The 18,189-nt window shown below is 49.3% G+C and overlaps 2 protein-coding genes across 5 annotated transcripts; one reads left to right on the plus strand and one right to left on the minus strand.

The window, feature by feature from the left end:
• The first annotated feature begins 186 nt into the window (after nt 1–186).
• On the plus strand, nt 187–3,312 carry MTRFR (mitochondrial translation release factor in rescue). Of its 2 annotated transcripts, none has more exons than XM_050318190.1 (3): nt 187–222; nt 950–1,235; nt 1,869–3,312. In XM_050318190.1, exons 2-3 carry the CDS (start codon nt 972–974, stop codon nt 2,079–2,081), a joined length of 477 nt encoding a protein of 158 aa, XP_050174147.1. In that variant the 5' UTR covers nt 187–222; nt 950–971; the 3' UTR covers nt 2,082–3,312. The 2 variants fall into 2 exon arrangements, with proteins under 2 accessions (XP_050174147.1, XP_050174146.1); XM_050318189.1 differs by lacking the exon at nt 187–222 and having other exon boundaries at nt 1,869–2,111; nt 2,978–3,312.
• Nucleotides 3,241–17,799, minus strand: CDK2AP1 (cyclin dependent kinase 2 associated protein 1). 3 transcript variants are annotated; one of them, XM_050318186.1, is made up of 4 exons: nt 17,461–17,799; nt 7,368–7,474; nt 6,786–6,912; nt 3,241–4,133 (listed from the first exon to the last, which is right to left on the minus strand). In XM_050318186.1, the coding sequence occupies exons 1-4, from the start codon at nt 17,666–17,668 to the stop codon at nt 4,066–4,068; spliced, it is 510 nt and encodes a 169-aa protein (XP_050174143.1). In that variant the 5' UTR covers nt 17,669–17,799; the 3' UTR covers nt 3,241–4,065. The 3 variants fall into 3 exon arrangements, with proteins under 3 accessions (XP_050174143.1, XP_050174145.1, XP_050174144.1); XM_050318188.1 differs by lacking the exon at nt 17,461–17,799 and adding an exon at nt 15,865–16,917; XM_050318187.1 differs by lacking the exon at nt 17,461–17,799 and adding an exon at nt 15,016–15,727.
• Nucleotides 17,800–18,189: the final 390 nt, after the last annotated feature.

Here is an 18,189-nt window from a genome sequence, read left to right on the forward strand (position 1 = left end):
TCCCGCGCTGATTCGCTGCGCGCCGGAGCCCGCGCGCCGCCGCGCGAAGATTGGCGCGCGCGGCTTCCCGAGGAGCCCCATTGGCGGCGAAGGGGACGGGGCGCGTAAAGCCCGCCTCCCGCGCGCTGCGATTGGCTGATTCACCTGTCAATCAGCGCTGTGGCACCGCCCCTCCCTGGCGCCGTGCGCATGCGCAGCGCGGGCGCGGCGGGGCCGGCGGAGGTGAGTGAATTGTCCGGGATTTGTTTCCTCTTTTTTGGGGTCGAACGGCGGGAACAGCCCGAGGGAACGTGGGGTTCTAACCCTGTCCGTGAAGAGTTGTCAGTCCTGCTTTCGAAGCGGGCAGAGCCGTGTGACACCTGCTAAATAAAGGCTTGCTCCAGGTTTTTCTGCGTGTATTTTTCGTTAAAAAATTACTGACTTCTTCAGTGGGTGCCAGTAAGAGTTTGGTTAAAAATACTTTCAATGATTTTCATTATTATTTAATTATTTCAAGTTATGTTCAACTTGTTTTGGATATTTATTCACACGCTGAAGTATTTTCTTCTCCTTTAAGCCTAACAGGGTGTATTGTTTTAACTGATTATTGCAGTGACATTTGACAGCAGGTCAGACTCCAAGGTAGAAATAACCCCTTTTCCCTCTCTTTTTTAAATATTTGATATCTTCAGTGTTTCCCAAGTGTTTATTAGGAGTGCTTATTGCCTTGCTGTTTTCCAGATCCCTTTCAAAAATCATAATCCCAACTATTTTAACAAAGCTAATTACACTAAGAACCGAAATCCCATTCAGAATGGTAAATATTCCAGGGCAAATGCCAATGAAAACAGTTCAGATATCCCTGAAAACAAACCTGATCACGCAAATATCGCCTAGGATGTGCAGCCAGAGTGGATCATGTGAACACAAGGATTCTCCCAGTAAACTCCTCTCTCCACTTCCACTCCAGGTTCCATCCCGCAGAAGCCTGGATGAACGTTGCAGCTTTCTCTCATTTTCCGTTCCTCCTGAGGGAATTCCCGGCATGGACAGCGTGGGTTCTGAGGAAGCAGCAGCTCTCCCTGGCCAGCATTCCCGTGCTCCAGGCAGCCAAGAACTCCCGGGATCTCCTTGGACTCTCCGAGGCAGAACTGGAAGAGCAGTTTGTGAGAGGGGACGGCCCAGGGGGTCAGGCCACAAATAAAACCAACAACTGTGTTGTCCTGAAGCACATTCCATCTGGGATCGTGGTGAAGGTAACTGGGCTCTGCTTTATTTAGGCACAAGTTGCATCCAAACTTCCAAGACTTTTCCAGAGTAAAGCACAACCACAGGGAGAGGTTTGTGTTTCTGGGGAAGAATCTGTCAGCAGATAAGTAAGCTGGGCTCAGAGCTGATCTGCCTGGCTTTGCCAGGAATTAATTTCCAGGCTTGTAGTTTTCAGGGAAATGAATCTTCATTGTAGCTGTCACGTTCCTGCCCCCCATGGGAGGGAGAGTCTCTTCCTTACCGAGTTGCTCTCACTCTGCAGATCCTTTTTCAGCATTTCCCTTCCCCACTTCTTGTGAATTAATACCCTGGAATTAATCTGTGCTTCCTGTCACAAGGGGAAGGCACAGTTAAGTTCAGCTCGAGCAGCTTTCCAAGTTGATATAAAAACATTAAAGATTAATGCAAAAGCCACTCTGACAAGTGCAGTGGCAACTAATTTTTAAAATATATCATCTGGATGTAAAAGTTCCAGCTGTTGTTGGTAGGAGGATGCTCTTGGCTTTGGGAGGAGGGGAATTTCTTTGCTGTAATGGCAGGAATGTACAGACTGAGGGGGGGAAAGCTGAAGAATAAACAGGTTAAAGTTGCACTAAAAATGTCCTGTTGTATTTCTTCAGTGTCACCAGACAAGGTCACTGGAGAAGAACAGAAAGATTGCCAGAGAAATCCTGCAGGAAAAGGTTGATCTCTTCTACAAAGGTGAAGAGAGTGATGTTTATAAAGAGAAAAAAGCAGCAGAGAAGAAGAAGCGGGAGAAAAAGAGGAGAGCAAAGGAAAACCTGGAAAGGAAAAAGCTTTTTAAAGAGATGCAAGAGTTGGATAAGAAATAAACACGTGAAATACTGAGCTGCCCTAGTGGGGTAAGGGAAGTGTTTGTCATGACACCTCTCAGACTAACAGATGATCAGCTGTTCTGCCAAGTTCAGGAGACAAAAGAATCCTTGGTAAAAAAGGGACTGTAAACTTTCCACCCTTGTTAAGGGAGGCCGAAAAAAATTCAGTAGATTTTCTTCTGCCCAGAAGGAAATCCCACCTTGGGATGCTTTGTAGGAGCTCCTGTAGGGGAGGAAAACAGCACTAAAGGTTCTCACTTCCCATCCTTACTCAGGCAATGCCTTCAGTGACATAAATCCTTTATGAACCAGGGTTAGGTACTGCTTGTGCTGATGGAAGAGACAGCAGTCACTGGCTGCCTCCTGCAGATGTGTCAGCTGAACAAGTGCTCTGTCCTGCTCAGCTCTGAGGGAAGTTCCAACAGCAGCTTCACAGGGTGCAGGAAGGAGGGTCCCTCCTCAAGTGAGGGCTGAGCAGTCATTTCTTCCAGTTTCAGAGGTAAAATTAGGTCATTACAGATAAGGAACAACATGTGTTGGAAGCTGCCTCCCAAGGCAACAGAGTCCAGCTCATGCAAGCTGTGAATTAATTAATTCTTCTTCAAGTTTGCCTCTTAACACTGTATTTTGTTCAGGTATCCATAGGTCTGTATGTGTTAGCCATCCCATTTTCCTTAGGATTCAGGGGTTTTTTTGATTTTATAATAGTGAATTAGCCATTTATTATGTTGATGCTGTGCTGCAGTTAAATTTGGGCATGTTGGCATCTTCAAATGCAGTTGTGTTCCCTTTCTCACCTGCTCTGAAGTCACTACTGAGGTACAACTTGCTGGTTTTACCCTGTTAACAACTCCCACCTGCTTACCCAGAACTTCTCTCTCATTTTGGGACAGCACCCTCAGCAGCTGCCACCAAGTTCTGGCTTTCACCAAAGACCCAAAGCCAGAGTGTGGATTCTGAAGACAGCAGAGATGGAGAATTCCAGCTCCTTTTCCCAGAGACTTCAGTGTATCCCAAGGGTGCCACGGATGGAAACTCAGCAGCAAAGCAGCCCCTTCCCCTGCCCTTTCCTCAACTCCTGCCTGAAGGTTCAGTTTTTATCTCCTTGACAGTTCTTGTTGGTGGAGCGTGAATTGATTAAAGTGACTGTCTGTAGTTTTAATACAAACTGTTAATGAAAATAAGCTTTATTACGTCAAGTAATAAATACATACAAAGATGCAAATAACAGTTTTAGTCATTTATCCAGAATTTTCCTTTTTTTTTTTTTTTTTTTTTTTTGGCAAACTTTAAACTGAAATCTCCAGCCTTTATGTAGGAATTAGCTTTCCAGGACCTTGTTATTATTTAATAGGTTTCCCTATTTTCCATATAGCTCATGCACTTTAAATGGACTTCAAAGCACTAACAGTCATGCAAATGTTTATGCAAAATGAACAAAAAAAAGGGAAAATAAGAGAAAGGGGAGGTTATTTCTAAGCAGGGTCTATGCTGTATGACAAATTGTGACGTAGCAGACTACTAGGTACAGCATGCTATTCTGCATTGATTAAAAAAATCCTTAGAGCTTCTGCCAAACTTTGAAAGATTGACAGTTTGGGGATAAGTGAATACAGCTGAAGGAAAAAAAAAACAGAATGAGGCTGTGGCTGGATAAGAAGAGAACTGAAATATAGCCCGGGAGAGAGAGAGCATTCCTCTGCATGCACTTCAGTTTCCATGTTTTAGAAACATCTCAGGGAGTTTCAACATCTTTACAAAATGCAAACCCTCGGTAAGTTGAAAAATCCTTGGTTGGTTTTCTTTTTGTTTGTTTTTTTTTTTTGCCCATTCTTAACTATACATTTTTGCAAGGGCAAAATGAGAAAGGCAAAACATTCAAAAGAAAGGAATTTGTGTGAACCTTTCAAGAGTCAAAAGGAATAAGTGTTCCTTTTTCTTCGGGAAGAGAGATGGAAGATCTCGCAGCTGAATCGGCGGGCTAAGACCTCGCGTTTCGCTCCGTCTCGGCCAGGCATTCCCGAACTAACCCTCTGGCATGGATGATGCCTGCAAAACAATTGACCATGGTTGAAATCACCCCATTCAGGTCACACAGCCCACAGCAAGGTTGATGTGTTTCTGTCCCAAGTTGCCAAGGCTACCAGAGCAGGCCTCGTGCCCCAAACATCAGCTGCTCCTGACCAGGTTTGCCCTCCCGACCTGGCATCGTAAATTGAAAAGGGACTAAAGCAGAGCACAGGAAGATCTGTAGGTCTGCAGTGACAGGTACATCTTCATGTGCAGTGTGGACCTACTTAAAATCAAAGACTTAAAGGGAAAAAAAAAAAAAAGTCTTGCCTCCTAGCGAGTTATTTTGCTACAGTGGAGTGACACAAATTACAAAGTTATTTGGGGAGTCATTGTAGCAAGCTCTGAAAGTCTTAGTGCTTTGGGATAATTCTCCTTGAGGATGCATCAAAATCCAAGCCATCATAATGCTGCTTAAAGATAAGTTGTGTCTCTTGTAAAAATAAGAGATTTTTTTTTTAGGTGCGTGCAAAAAGTTACCTCCTAACATTGGCTCAGCTCCCAGTGGAAATCATCACCACAATTTACATCTACTCTCATCTGAAAGACAGAATGTGGAATTTTCCGCTACAAGTCCTGTTGCCTTGAAGTTCCAGCAATCTGGACCTTGATTCTGGACCTAAATGTAGATTTGTGTTCAGGGAGCTGCTGAGAGAACAGAGCTTGAGATAGATTTTAAAATGAGAGATGGGCAGATTTGTCTACAACAAAGGAGGTTATATTTTGCTGACAGGGCAAGATAGAAGGTGATTTCTCTGCTCAGTCATGCTCCTTAAATAGGTGGAGAAAGGGCAGTGAGGCAATAGCTGGGGTTTCATCTCTGGAGATGATGGCTCCTGTTTCTAGAAGGCTGCTAGCCCAGCTCACAGCAACTGCCTCTGCACCAAGGAGGACTCCCTGGGGTTGGGGAGTGCAGGCTCTGCAGAGGTTCAACTGCCCTGGGCATTCAAGCTGCAGCTGGGGGATCCAGAAGCTCCTGCTCCCAGCAGGGTGTCAGACCTGCCTGTGGTGGCAGCACGCCCAGTTTATGCAGCAGAACCACTCTGAATAATGTAGAACACTGGGAATTCGGCCAATTTTGGAGGTCAGTAGGAGCGGGTGGAGCTGGGGACAAGGGACTTGATTCAGGAATAACCTCCCTGGCCATGGAGGCAGCAGTCACGTGCTTCCCCTCAGTCACTTTTGCTCTCACACTTGCACATGCTCCTTCAGCCATCAGGCTCCCAAAATGGAAAGAGAGGTACGTTTGTGACCAAAAGATGGCAGCAGAAAGTATTTATTTGGGATTCTTTGCAACACAGGCAAGTCACGGTGGCAGCATCGAATCTTAAACCTACATTAACCAACAAATGAGATACTGGCTTCAAGAAGCAGCAAAACAACTTTTCCTCCCCAAACTGAACCATCCAGCTCAGAGAGGGTCTGCATCTCCCCTGGTCTCTCTCCAGCTGTCCCCATTAGCCTATTGCCATTCATGATCTATTAATACTGACTCAGGCAATGCAATAAAGAGAGACTCCAGCGACATTGATTTTAGCTGGGCCAGATTCCACTTCCCACTCATCAGCAGACTTTATTGCATCCTTTCCCAGAACAGCTACTAGTCATTTTATTGCATGTCAAGGCAGATATATTACTCTCCCATAATGGTTGAGCCTTAAATAAAGCTTTGGAGTCTTGGGTAAATGTAAAGGATTTGCAAGGTGCTGAAGTTACTCTGTTCCAATAACATTCCCATTCCGGGTCAAAGGCAGGAGCCAATCTCAGCACAAGGACCATGGGAAGGGAGGAAAAGGTAACCTGTTATGCTGGCAAAGGACTGAACTGGCAGCACAACTGTTGTCAGGGCCTTTCAGGGTCATTTCAGGAGCTGGAGCAGTGGAATGTGCCACTGCTCCTTCAGAAATATCCCTGCCTGTCCCCTGCACAGGACAATGTCAGGCTGATGTCACCAGTGGGGCACGCGGGGGTTCTTTTACACTGCAAGGAAAGGGCATTTATGACCCCTTTTAGCTGACAAAGCAAAGCCACAGAGACTCATCAGCCAGCCCTAAAAGCTTCTCTGGCCCTTTCTAGTGGACTCTTAATGACACCACAACCACTTGACAGCAGGTAACAGAAGGTTTATGTTTGACATCTCGGTCTGAACAGCCTTCCCTGACACCTTCCCTCCACCAGCCCCTGGGAATTTCCACAAGGTTGGATTTCTTTAGGCAAAATGCACTTCAGTGGAGATTCCTGGGCCAAGCAGGTGGGAGATGTGTGTGAGAAGAAGCAAACAATGCTTGGCTGTGTATTTTGGAGACTGGGGAGAAAAGGGAATTGAAGGGACAAGTAAGTCAGCAGGAGCCTGAAAGAATGTATCCATTAAGGGTTCTACAGTAGGGTTTGAATTATTAACTGGAACTCTCTGTGTGCACGTGAAACACATTTTGTCACTGTTTATCTATCAAATGCAGCACAGCCAGAGCATCCCAAGGTTTCAGCTGCTGGTTACTACTCCCAGTTCCACGAGGAGCTCAGGCTGTCTCCTTTCCAAGGGCACAGTTGTCATGCAGTCGGACACACAAGCAGTCAGTGCACAAAGTGTAGGGGGCACGATGATTGTTTTAAAATAAGTTGAAAAGTTACCTCTTTTTAGCCTCTCCATCGCACTTTTGCTCCCAGCATATGTGGGTCTAATCTCTTTTCCTAATTCTTCTATGATAGCTAGAAGCTCTGCATATTTGCTCTGTGGGACTTGACTGCTGCTGGTACCCTGTGGTTGAAAGGAGATTAATCTCAATCAAATACTGTGAAAACAGAACAATCACAACAAACAGCAACTGGTAACCCCCTTTTTCAGTGTTGAGGTGTGTATTTTGGGGAGAAGTTAGCTGGGCAGGGAGGGCGAGAAGAAAACTGTACAGAAATATTTATTTTTTAACAAAAAACTTTAAATTATGTGAAGAGCCCTCACTAACATAATTCAAGACATGTTTCTCCGTGACTCACACAGGATGGGACTAACAGTTAATTAGTAACAACCTCCCTCAGCACTCTGCTTAGTCTAATTTGATCCCCAGTCATGTGTGAGGAAGCAGTGCTGCCACTTGGGTTTGATTTCAGCCCTTGGTGGGAGGGAGGAACACCTCAGATTACAGCCCACAGTCCCTGCTCCTGTGCAAACGTGGGGGCAGTGATCTGACTGAAGGCAAAGAAGCAGAGCTGTACCTGCATCCCCTGTGTATAGCCTAGAGATGGGGGGCCATAGTCATTTAGGAGCTGTCTGTACTGTGCAGTCGTTGCCATACTCGTGGAGGGAGAGTGAACACCCCCAGCTGTAGAGAGAAAAGAGAGAACAAAATCTATTATTATCTAAAGATCAATCAGTCTGTTACACTGGGCCACGTTTTAATCACTTGTTTCTAAAGCTGTGACCTCTCACCTTTGTGTGGGATCACTAATGCCATTTCTGAGTGGCACTGCGAGGAAGAGAATGGTTAAATTGACGCCCCTCTCAGGTTTGCTGCACGCTGGGAAACAGCACAGCCTGCAACACTATCAGTGCAAACTGTTTGCCTAAAAGTGAAGCCGAGTGTAGCGTGACAGGTTGTTCTGCCCAGACAAACTGTAAATATTAAGGAGCCCTATTTTTGCATATATACATTCCACACAGATGAGTCTGATGTACTGGGCTATTTTTACTTTTTCGGTGCAAGTTATCTGAAAGTAATTTTGCAACTCAAAGTGTCATCACATGGTCAAAGCAAGTTACCCTCAGTACTATTTTCAGCCAGTGCCAGAGCCATTCCTAGGGAACAGTCAGTTGAGGGGGATCAGATCTGCTGCTCATGGTGTGACATCAGAGCCGAGCAGTGCTGCCATTACTCCTCTTTGTGTGATAGCAAGCGTTTTTAGCCAGGCAAATCAAAGGAAAAACAACATCACTTTGGGTTACTTTTCCTAAAGTTATAAAACATTCTATTCACATCTCGTGAATTTTGAATCAGGAGTTCCAGAACCAGACTCATGTGTTCATTGACAAACTGCTTCAGAAACCTAACACTTCCTGCCCTTTGCCATGCCATGGGAAGAATTTGGGTCTGAAAAACAACTTTAAGGTTTTTCTTAGGGGGGTTAATTATGCTGCTCATATCCCAACTGTGCTGCACTTCCACTCAGGAGCAAGGGAGCATCACAGCACTGAACTCCTTCCCTCCTGCAGCTGCCGTGCCCTTGCATCCAGGGATGCTGCTGCCTTTGCCTGTAGGCACAGACACAGACTGCCTGCTGTCTGGAAAAATCTCCCCCCCTCCCCTCACAAACTCCTCTGTTGAAAATTCCCAACTGCCTTTCATAAGAGGAACGGATCTCATTTACCAGCCTTCATTTAAATCTAAATTAAACTGATGCTAAAAGTCACTGGGGCTCAGTGCTATGTAAATCTCTAGCTTTGTTTTAAAGTTGCAAGTGATTTCATTCCTGTTTTCCTCTCACTACAAAAAGAAAGGGCAGTTTCTCTGTAGAGAGCTCTGATCACAATGGAATAGACTCTTGTCCTCAGCTGGGAAGTCTCCTTCCATTTAAGAATTACCACAGGATATCACTGGGGTGTTTTCTTCATTACAAGAAAAGAGTGTGTTCTTAATTTTTACTTGTTAACCAGACATGAAATCCCCCCAAAAAGGCAAATGGGGCTGGTCACTAGGTCACCTTAAAGAAGCAAGGTTCCTCTGCCTTTAACTGAGCTGCTAAATTTTATGGCAATTCCAGACCTGCATTTTCGTTGCTGAGGTTTCACATGGAGCTAATTTTGCTTGAGCACAGTAAAAGCCCCAAAAAACTAAACACCACACCCACAGAGCAGGGCACTGGGAAGGAACAGCACAGTTGTCAGCTACTCTCTCAGTCAGTTCTTCACATTATCAGCTCAAAATACACACACCAGTGTAAGATTTCTGTGCGTGCAACTCAGAATTTCAAGTCCAGATGACTGAATTTGAACAGTTCCCAAACATGGCACAACAACAAACCGCGTCTTTTTTCTCCTAGGACTTCAAAATGCTTCAAAAAAACACATTAATGAGCCCCTGGTGCTGCAAGGTAAGAAGGTTTAATTACCTCAATTAAGCAGAGAAAGGCTTAAGCGATTTTTCCTCACCTACAATAAAGCAAAAGACCCATCCTGCAAAGACTTGTTCCCAAAGTGCTGTTGGAAGCAGTCACATCCAAGACCTGGGAGCTCCAACTGACAGGAATTGTGCTCTGCTCACCCAGCAAAGCTGAGCTGCAGGCCAGGCAAAACAAAGAGCAAGTGATGGATCCCATATTGGTTAATGATAACACGTTGATGGATGGCATCAGGAAAAGGTTCTTCCCCCAGAGGGTGGCTGGCACTGAACAGGGGCAGTGTCACAGCACCAAGGCTGGCTGAGCTCAGGAAGCTCAGACATTTGGACAGGGCTCTCAGGCACAGGGTGGGGTTGTTGGGGTGAGTTGTGTCACTGCTCCTGGTTTTCCTTTGCTGCCTGTGAGAGGGGGTGGCAGCTGAGCTGTGCAGATGTCTGTGCAGGGCCAGGATTTGGACTCAATGATCCTGATGGATCCAGCTCAGCCTATTCTATGATTTTATGACAATACAGTCCAGTTAATTTAGTGACTGTTTCAGGTTCCATTTAAGCAACGGCACGAGCTTGGTCTGTAGGAAATAACACAGCAGGGTATGCCTGGGTTAGAGAGAAACCCTGTTAGAAACGTGGTGTGCCAGGACAAAGCCGTGAGCGGATCCAGGGGCCGAGCAAGAAAGTTCCCCAGATCCGGGGCTGACCGAGGAAGTTTCCCAGCTGTGGAAGGCGGGACAGCGCCAGGCTGGTGTCGGCACGGGGAGCGCGAATGCAGCGGGGAGTCACACAACACCGAGGGGCAAAAACTACCAGGAATTGCCGAGGCTGAGCGAGGAGCTGCGGCCGGGCCGGCCGTGTCTCCCTGCGGGAAGGAGAGCGCAGGAGCCGGGGCTGTGCCCGGCGCTGCAGAGCTGTGCTGCAGACACTAGAGGCCATCGCGGAGTGCGCCGTGCCCTGCCAAGTGACAGAGCGTGGTAACCATGGTGAGTTTACCCGTTTCTTTGCAGTCTGCATCAAAAATGTAATAAGACATAATGCCATGCGCCGACCACTTTATCAGCAGCAGCAGCAGGCCCTGAGAACAAAGGAAAGGATTTGGCTTGGCCGCAGCGCCAGCCTCTCCGCGCGGCCGTGGCAGAAGTTGTGCCAGTCAAACTCGGCCGGAGGAGGGGGGGAAAGGCAAAATCCTTGATTTCACCTCAATTTAAGATGATGCAATCACGAAAATGAAATTAATTGGGGGGGGGGGTATTAGTATCTCGCAGGGCAACAGACCCTGAGCTTTCTGACCTGTCACTTTGTATGTTAATCTCGAGGAGAAGCCCTGGGTCTTGGCTGACTACTACTCAATTAACCCAAAATTCAGCGGCGTGTCTGAACAGCCTGTATTTCTCGGCTTAAAAAAAAAAAATAAATCACCAGATATTGCTATTATAGCTAGAAAGAAAAATTAGGCCAGGAAGTCTGACAGTCAATACCCAGTCAAAAATCAGTGTGATGATTAGGTATTCACTGGAGAGAAAAAAAGGAGGGGGGATCTAAATCGAGGTTTGCTCTCTCACGTTAAAATGACAATGGAGACAGTTAAGAACTGACAGAATCGAAAAGGGAGTGTGCTTGGTACTGAATTTCACTGACACCCTCTATCACATCCCAAATTGTCTTAGTGCTTGCTGTTGTTTAAAACCTAAATTAATACACACACTTTCCTCCCTCCACTTTCCTAATTAAATGTACACAAAACCTTGTAGATCCCCATTTATTTTTGTCCCAACAATGTCTTTTATTTCTGTATTCAAGCAGAAGACTGCCACAAGCACTTTTCCCACAAAAATATAGTGATTTTCTTGTTAATCAATATTACTCTTTATTAACTGAGGGGAGATACAGCAAATAGAAATGAGATTTTGGTATCCAAATCTCTCCCTTCCAGCGCTCTCTCTGAGCCCAAATTAATACTCTGAGAGACAAAGGATCTCAAATCAATCCTTGTTTGCCTAAACTCCCACTGACCAGGAATCTTGTCATTAATTCCTGATAGGTTTGTAGGGATCCCTTCAGCTCCTTCGCTACTATCTCCAAGCCTAAACAATGATGATCAATTTGCTGATCCAAGTTTTAATTCTTAATTCTCTTACTGCTGCTTGCTGGAAGAATAACTGGGAAGGCAGCTTGCTGAGCACCCTGCAAGGAAGCAGCAGGAGCAGGAACACCAGGACAACACTCACCTGATCCACTTCCATCAGATGCATCTACACCCCTCAGCTGCCACCCTGTTTCACAGAGAGCAAAGGAAAACCAGGAACAGTGACACAACTCACCGAGTTACTCATGGAGAACTGACTGAGACAAGCCAAGGGCCAATCCCACTGGATGGTGTTTCTCTACCCCGTGCTTTGTAAGGTCCTGTAGAACTGCGGCAAACTGCCATTTCACAGACTCGTTCCCCACACGAACATGACAGCGTGGAAGAAGAGACATACCCGTACCTGGAGCTTCTCCGAGGTAGCTGGCACAGCCTGGGGAATCTCAGCACTTCCCCCTGTGTTTCACAGACCCTTCAAGCTGAGGCTGTTTGCAACCCCGAGGCTGTTGCCATTCGTGGTCATACGTGGCCTGTACAGCCCTGCATAGCCCAGTGCTGGAGGTCACTGCCACTGCCACACCTGGGGCACTTCATCTGCTTCGGCTGATGGATTCCTGACCCTGTGGGGGCTGGAATAGTTTAACTGAGAGGATATAAATTGATCTGTCCTAAACCGCACAACTTTCCGAGAAAACACACGAGAAACGTTCCCGTGACCTGCTCTGACAGGGCACACTGTGAGGCATCCTGGAGCAGCAGGGCAGAGGTGAGAGCCTCCCCCAGCAGAGCCGTGCCTGCAGTGCAGATCTCAGCACAGCTGGAGTGCTCTGCCTGACTGCAGCAATATTTGATTCCCGAGCCCTCCACGCACTTTGGTGTAAGTTCAACAAGAACTCCTTGCCATCCGTGGACACCACACGTCTGCACAAGTAGATCCACTGCACAGCCAAGCCACACACCGAATTCTAACAGGAGTTGCCAACCCAGAGTGCAAACACACAGCCCCCATTTCCCCTGCCTTCTCGTAAATTTTTTAATTTAAAATAATGGACCCTGTTCTCATTTGCACAAAACATTCCTTATAGCACTAGCTGTGAAAATTTTATTTTCACCCACTTTAGGCAGCCCTTCTGGAAAAAACAGACTTTTCTTTGAATAAAACTCCTTCCTTTTAAAAAAGCGCAGTGCGCAGACATAAATGTGTTCTGGAGAACTGGGACATTCTTTATCAGAACAGCCAGAGGCCTTGCTCTTTTGATCTGTCACACTCTGGGCCTTTCCTCGAGTACTCTTGTGCTATTTAATCTTTCCACGTGGATAATGGTCATGGTTTATGTCTCCTCTTCCTACCCCCCTGTCTTCTTTTTTTATCAAAAAACAAAAGCCGGTCCCTTGGACTCCCCATCGTTCTTCTTTTCCAGCTGAAGCTGTTTCCACACGAGCAAGTTATTTGGCACAACAAGGAACAGATCAAAAGATGAAAGCATTTGGTACATGTACACCACATGGAGTTGGCCTGAGGGGGTATGACTTCAGGTTAGATTTTAGTCTGCTCCCCCAGACTGGGAGGATGTGGTTCCAAGCTGTGAAATCTTTGGGTTGGGATCCTTGTGTCCCCATTAAAGGGGATGCAGCATCAGCACTGCACAACTGGAGCAGAGCTCCTGGATCACTTTAATCCAAAAGGAATCAAGTTAGCACGGACCAAAACCACTCTGCAACTCGACCAGCATGGGATGGGTGGGGACCACGGGAGGATTTGCTGACTGTGAAAACCACACCGTTGCTCTGAAGTGAAACACTCAGGTAGACAGAGCCAAAAATCCCAGTTTTCTAAATGCCCTAACAAGTCCACCTGAAAATTACTAATTCTGAAACATGTTTAGCAAGCTTCTTTTCAGACCATTTTTAACTTCCCATGGACTTGCAAGAGATGAGGGATCCAGCAAATTTCAGTTTGAACGAGAGGGGGGGAGTATATTTCCTAGAAATGATCCCCTCTGCTCAGGCACGAACACTTTGCTCTCTGTTCTGCCTACAAAGACTATTCTTTCCAGTACTCCCACTCCAAAAACAACCTCTCAATATGGACAACAATATCAAACAGAAGCTGTCTCTGGAAAGGGCGACAAGCAAGCCACGTGCTGGTGCCAGCCTGCACTGCAGTGGAATGACACAAGGAGCGGCCTCGTGTGCTGCCATCGTCTCTCAGGAGTGAATGGCCCTGGGCTCTCCAGCTGGAACCCATGGCCCCAGCCAGGGAAATTCTTGTGTTCCACCCCTCAGGGAGAGCTTGCACTTTTCCCAGGAAGCTGCTGGTTGCTGGGAGGTGGGGCAGGTGCACCCACAGCCCTGCCGGTCCCCAGCTCCAGCAGGACCCATTGGACAGGTCACCACTCGCTCCTGTGGAGCCAAGACACAGCTCCTTCCCTGCTCACAGGGATTCCTGCTGGAATCTGTGCTTCCAGATGCTACACACAACAGTTTTTAGCCTTTATTACACAAACAGGATTTCTGTCTCAAAACCTGACGTTTCTTGCAAGAATGACAATAAAACTAAAGGAAAATCCCAAGTAGTTTCTGCTACTGCAGCTTCTGGATCTTCACACTCCTTTTCCCTGACCTGTGCATACTCTGAACGAAATAGGAATGCTGGATATCCACTGAGCCAGAAAACACATGGAAACAGGGGGAAAAACAAACTACAGATCAGTTCACAGCTGGTGTAAATGTCTCTATTCCACTTAAGTCAATGGAGATGCTCTACTTCACCTCAGCTCAGCAGCTGGTCCCCTATAGAGAAACAGTCAAACAATATGAAACACAAGACAGATGAGGAGGAAGCAGCACTTCCTAGGATTCAGTAGGATAAGGAAGAAAATAGAAACAAATCAAACCATGGTTATTAGAAAAGGTGACAAAGGTTCCCCTGGGATATGCAGGGTCAGGTGAAGGTAGAGCCACGGCACTGCAGGTCCCTACCAGAACAACCTTTTACAGCCCAGATAGAGAAGGTGCTTGTGCAGGAGATGAAATGGGGCTCCCCCAGCACAGGCAGCTTGGATCTGACAGCCTGGGATGCTACAGCCAGGGCCCAATTCCCCGAGCACAGCCCCTCCAGGAAGGTGTCTGGTAACTCAGACTAAACACTGTAAGCCCAGTGCAGCCACCCTGGGCCAAGTGTCAGCACTGACCTGGGCAGTCGGGAAGAGGAACAGGCATCAAATTCTGCTGTGACAACACTCTCTCATTCCCTCAGCCTGGTGCAAGGCAGAGGAGTCAGCACCCGGATGCTTCCAGCATCCTGAGTCACTTGTGGAGCAGCTGCATTTTCCTCACCCACAGTCATCCCCAGATCTGCCGACAACCCACGGAGGCTTCCTCCCCAAATTTCCTCCCACACAAAGCTCCTCTCTCTCTGGACTTCAGTCCAGGATTGGATTCCCAAAACATGCTCCCGTGCAAGAACAGAGCCCAGTCACCCCCCAGCCACAACTGCTTCATCTCACTGCTGTGCAGTTCAAACAGAATTTTGCAGAGTGGCCGCTCTCAGCCTAAACTTGAAAGGAGTTTGCTCTGCAGCAAGGACGCAGCTCCGGGAGCTGAGTCGACACTGCCTTCCCAAATACTCCTGCACCAGAAGCCCTGCACTGCAGGGAAGCAGCATTACCTCCCAGAGGAAAATCCCTGTGAGATCCACAGCTGCCCAGAGCCCTCCGTCGGCCGAGACCAAAATATTCAGCATTCATACAGAGAGGCTTCTGCAGGGCTGATTTCAGGCCAAAAGGGACAGATTTCCTGTTTTCCTCTCCTCTGCAGGACGGGGCGGGGGGGTCCTTCACCCCAGGTTTGGAAGCAGACCTAGGATTTATCCTCCTGGTTGGGGGGGGACATTTAATTTAAGCACAATAGAGAAGCAGCCTCCTCCAAATCAGAATTAAGCTCCAGAAAGGAGGGGGCCATTTGCAGTCATATCACTCTGAATGCGATATGTGCAACTGCAAGGACTGCTTTGTCTAAGTCCCTTGGCCTTAGGCCACGGTGCTGGCAATACCACCAGCTAGAGGAAGAGCTGGTGCGTGAGGATAATGGCAGAAGACAGGGAGGGAAGAGAGAGCCCATTTTGGATTCAGAGGAGGACGTTCTTTCATTGAAAAGATTCTGGGGGTGTTGAGGATGATCCGAACTCAGAAGAGAGGACAACTTAGACAGGAATAGTTCCAGCATGACAGCGAACTGCTGCTAACTTGCCGTTACGAGGCAAAAAGGAGGGCTGGGGGGGAAGGGGAAGATAAAACTGCGCGAAAGAATGTAAAGCCCAGCTCGCAGCCGGAGCGTCGGAAAGCACCGACACGGCAGCGGAGAGGGCTGGAGACAGAAACTTCCCCGCTCGGCTCGCATTGTGCGCGGCGTGTCTGAGCCGGGATTTCGCAGTCCCCGCTCGCAGAGCAGCCAGACTCGGATCCCCCCCACAGCATGACCTAATCCCCACCCCTCACCCACCATCGCAAAATACCACCTTTGTTTTCCCTGCAATTTTACGGCTGTTCCGGAGAACGAGGCACAGGTTCTCGTGGGAGCCGACAGGAGAACGGTTTCCCTTGCTGCGCTTTGTTTCTTTTTTTTTTTTTTTTTTTCCTCCGGTGACACTTCTGCTTTTTGTCAAAAATCCTCGGCACATCCCCAGCTCCCTGACCCCTCCGCAGAGCAGCGCCGGGGCCCACGGCACTCCCCACACACGACCCCGGCACACGGAGCCTTGCCACGCTCACAGCCCCACCGAGCTCAGCTCCACGCAGGATCAAAGTGTCTGAGGCACCGGCACCTCGGCTCATCCACCAGCTGGCGACGATTCCTTGCAGTAAAATAAGATTGTTGCTCTCCTGGCAGCCAGAACAGAGGTGCATCTCGGTGATCCCTTTCGTTCATCAGCCTCCCGGGATTACAACCACTAACGGTGCTGTAAAAATCACCCAGGCTGATTTGCCTCCCTCCGAAACCCAACTCCAAAACTTTTTATCGGGGGAGAAAGAAAAAAATTTAAATCAGCCTGATCTGTGGCTGAGGATGGTCCGATGCCAGCCCTGCAGGCATCGGGGATGGGAGACAGGAATACGGGTCTTTTTAAGTCAGAACAACTTCTCCATTTTCGTGCTGTTTAATTCGAGCCAACGCGCAGAGATTAGCGAGATCCCCTCCAAATATCCCACAGCGAAGCAATTGCTGCTGCGGCTTTGTTCAGGCTGCACCGACTCGCACACGGGGACCCGAGGTACGACAACACCTCGGCACCGGCAAAAACCCCCGGCCGGTGCCTTCGGAAACCGCGGAGGGAAGGGAGAAACGCGGGGATGGAGCCAAAAAAAAAATAATAAAGACAAAAAGTTAACGCTGTCAAGGAAACTTTTTAGAGAGTAGAGTTGTAATAGCTCCCGTACAGATCCAAGGATGAGGGAGTGATTTTGAAAAAGGAGTTTTTTAAGAAACAGTGCGATTCCCGTGTGCACCACATCCCCCCTCCTTCCCCATCCCCAAATCTCCAGCGAGCGGACAGGGGCTTCTCCGCCCGGGATGAGGGGGAGACTCCGAGCGGGGAGCGGGGCCGGGGGTCTCCCCGAGGCAGTGCCGGTGCCTCCGGCGGAGCTCCGCGGTCCGCGGCGACCCCTCGGCCCTGCGGAGCGCAGCCCCGGGGCGGCCCCGGCGCTGAGGAGGCGTGAGGCGAGGCTGAGGCGCGGGGAGAGCGGCCGCACTTGCGGCGTCCCGCCAGCAGCGGTCCTCGCTGAGGCGCCGCCGGAATATTCCTGATCCAGATCAATCAGCCGCCCCGGGGAGCCGAGCATGGAGGAAACCCGGCGGCCGGAGCCCCGGAGCGGCGGCGGTGGCGGCGGCGCGGGGCCGGGCGGGCGCGGTGCCCGGCGCGGGGGCGGGCGCGGTGCGGGGCTGGCGGCGCCGGCCGGCGGGGCGGGCGGGCGCGGGTAATGGCGGCGCGGAGGAGCCGCTGCCCCGCCATACCGGACTGGGCACAAACTCGAGTCCGGGGCTTCCCCCAGGTGCCGGTGCGGCACCCGCCGCTCGCCTCCCCAAACTTGCCACCCAGTTGCCGCCGCGGACTTACCCGGGTTGAGGGGAGTCCCGGGGATGTGGGCGTTCAAGTTGGGCTTGTAAGACATTCCCAGAGACATGGCCAGCGGGAGGAGGAGAAGCGTCCTGAAATTCAGCGAAGCGTCTCCGTGTCTCCCAGACACTTTGGGTTGTTTACAGCAGTAGCAGCACCGGCAAATATGGCCGTCAGTTATATTGACACCCACAATGCAATATATCATCCATACATCATGAGGAGACGCGGATCCAAAAACTTTGGGGAGAGCCGGCAGCCACCCCGCCGCGGCCGCCCGGCGCCCCGCGCACGGCGGCGCGGAGGGCGGGGGCGCGGCGGGCGGGGGCGCGGCGGGGGTGCGCGGCCATCCTCACAGACAATGGAGCTCCCTCAGGAGCCGCCGGGAGGGAGCGGGGCGGGCGGGCGGGCGGGCGGCGGCGGAGCCCCGGCGGCGGCGGCGGCGCGGGGGGGCTGTTTTAATTAACTTCGGAAAGTTTTGGCACAAGTTCGCTTTTTTTCTTTTTTTCCACCGGGCTGTGCCCGCGGCGGGCGGCGGCCCTCCTCGCCAGCCCGGAGCGCCCCGGCCGTCCCTCAGGGCGGCCCGCGCGCCGCCGCCTTCCCGCCTCCCCCTCACCTCACACCGGGCGTTCGCTCGCCTTCGTTATTCCCCCTCTCCCCCCGCGAATTTCGATGGAAAATACCTGTTGATAATTTTAGAATAAAAGATTTTTTTTTCCTTTCCCTTAC

Source organism: Myiozetetes cayanensis, unplaced genomic scaffold (genome assembly GCF_022539395.1).
Source record: "Myiozetetes cayanensis isolate MyiCay16 unplaced genomic scaffold, myiCay2020 scf21, whole genome shotgun sequence".
NCBI lineage: Eukaryota > Metazoa > Chordata > Aves > Passeriformes > Tyrannidae > Myiozetetes > Myiozetetes cayanensis.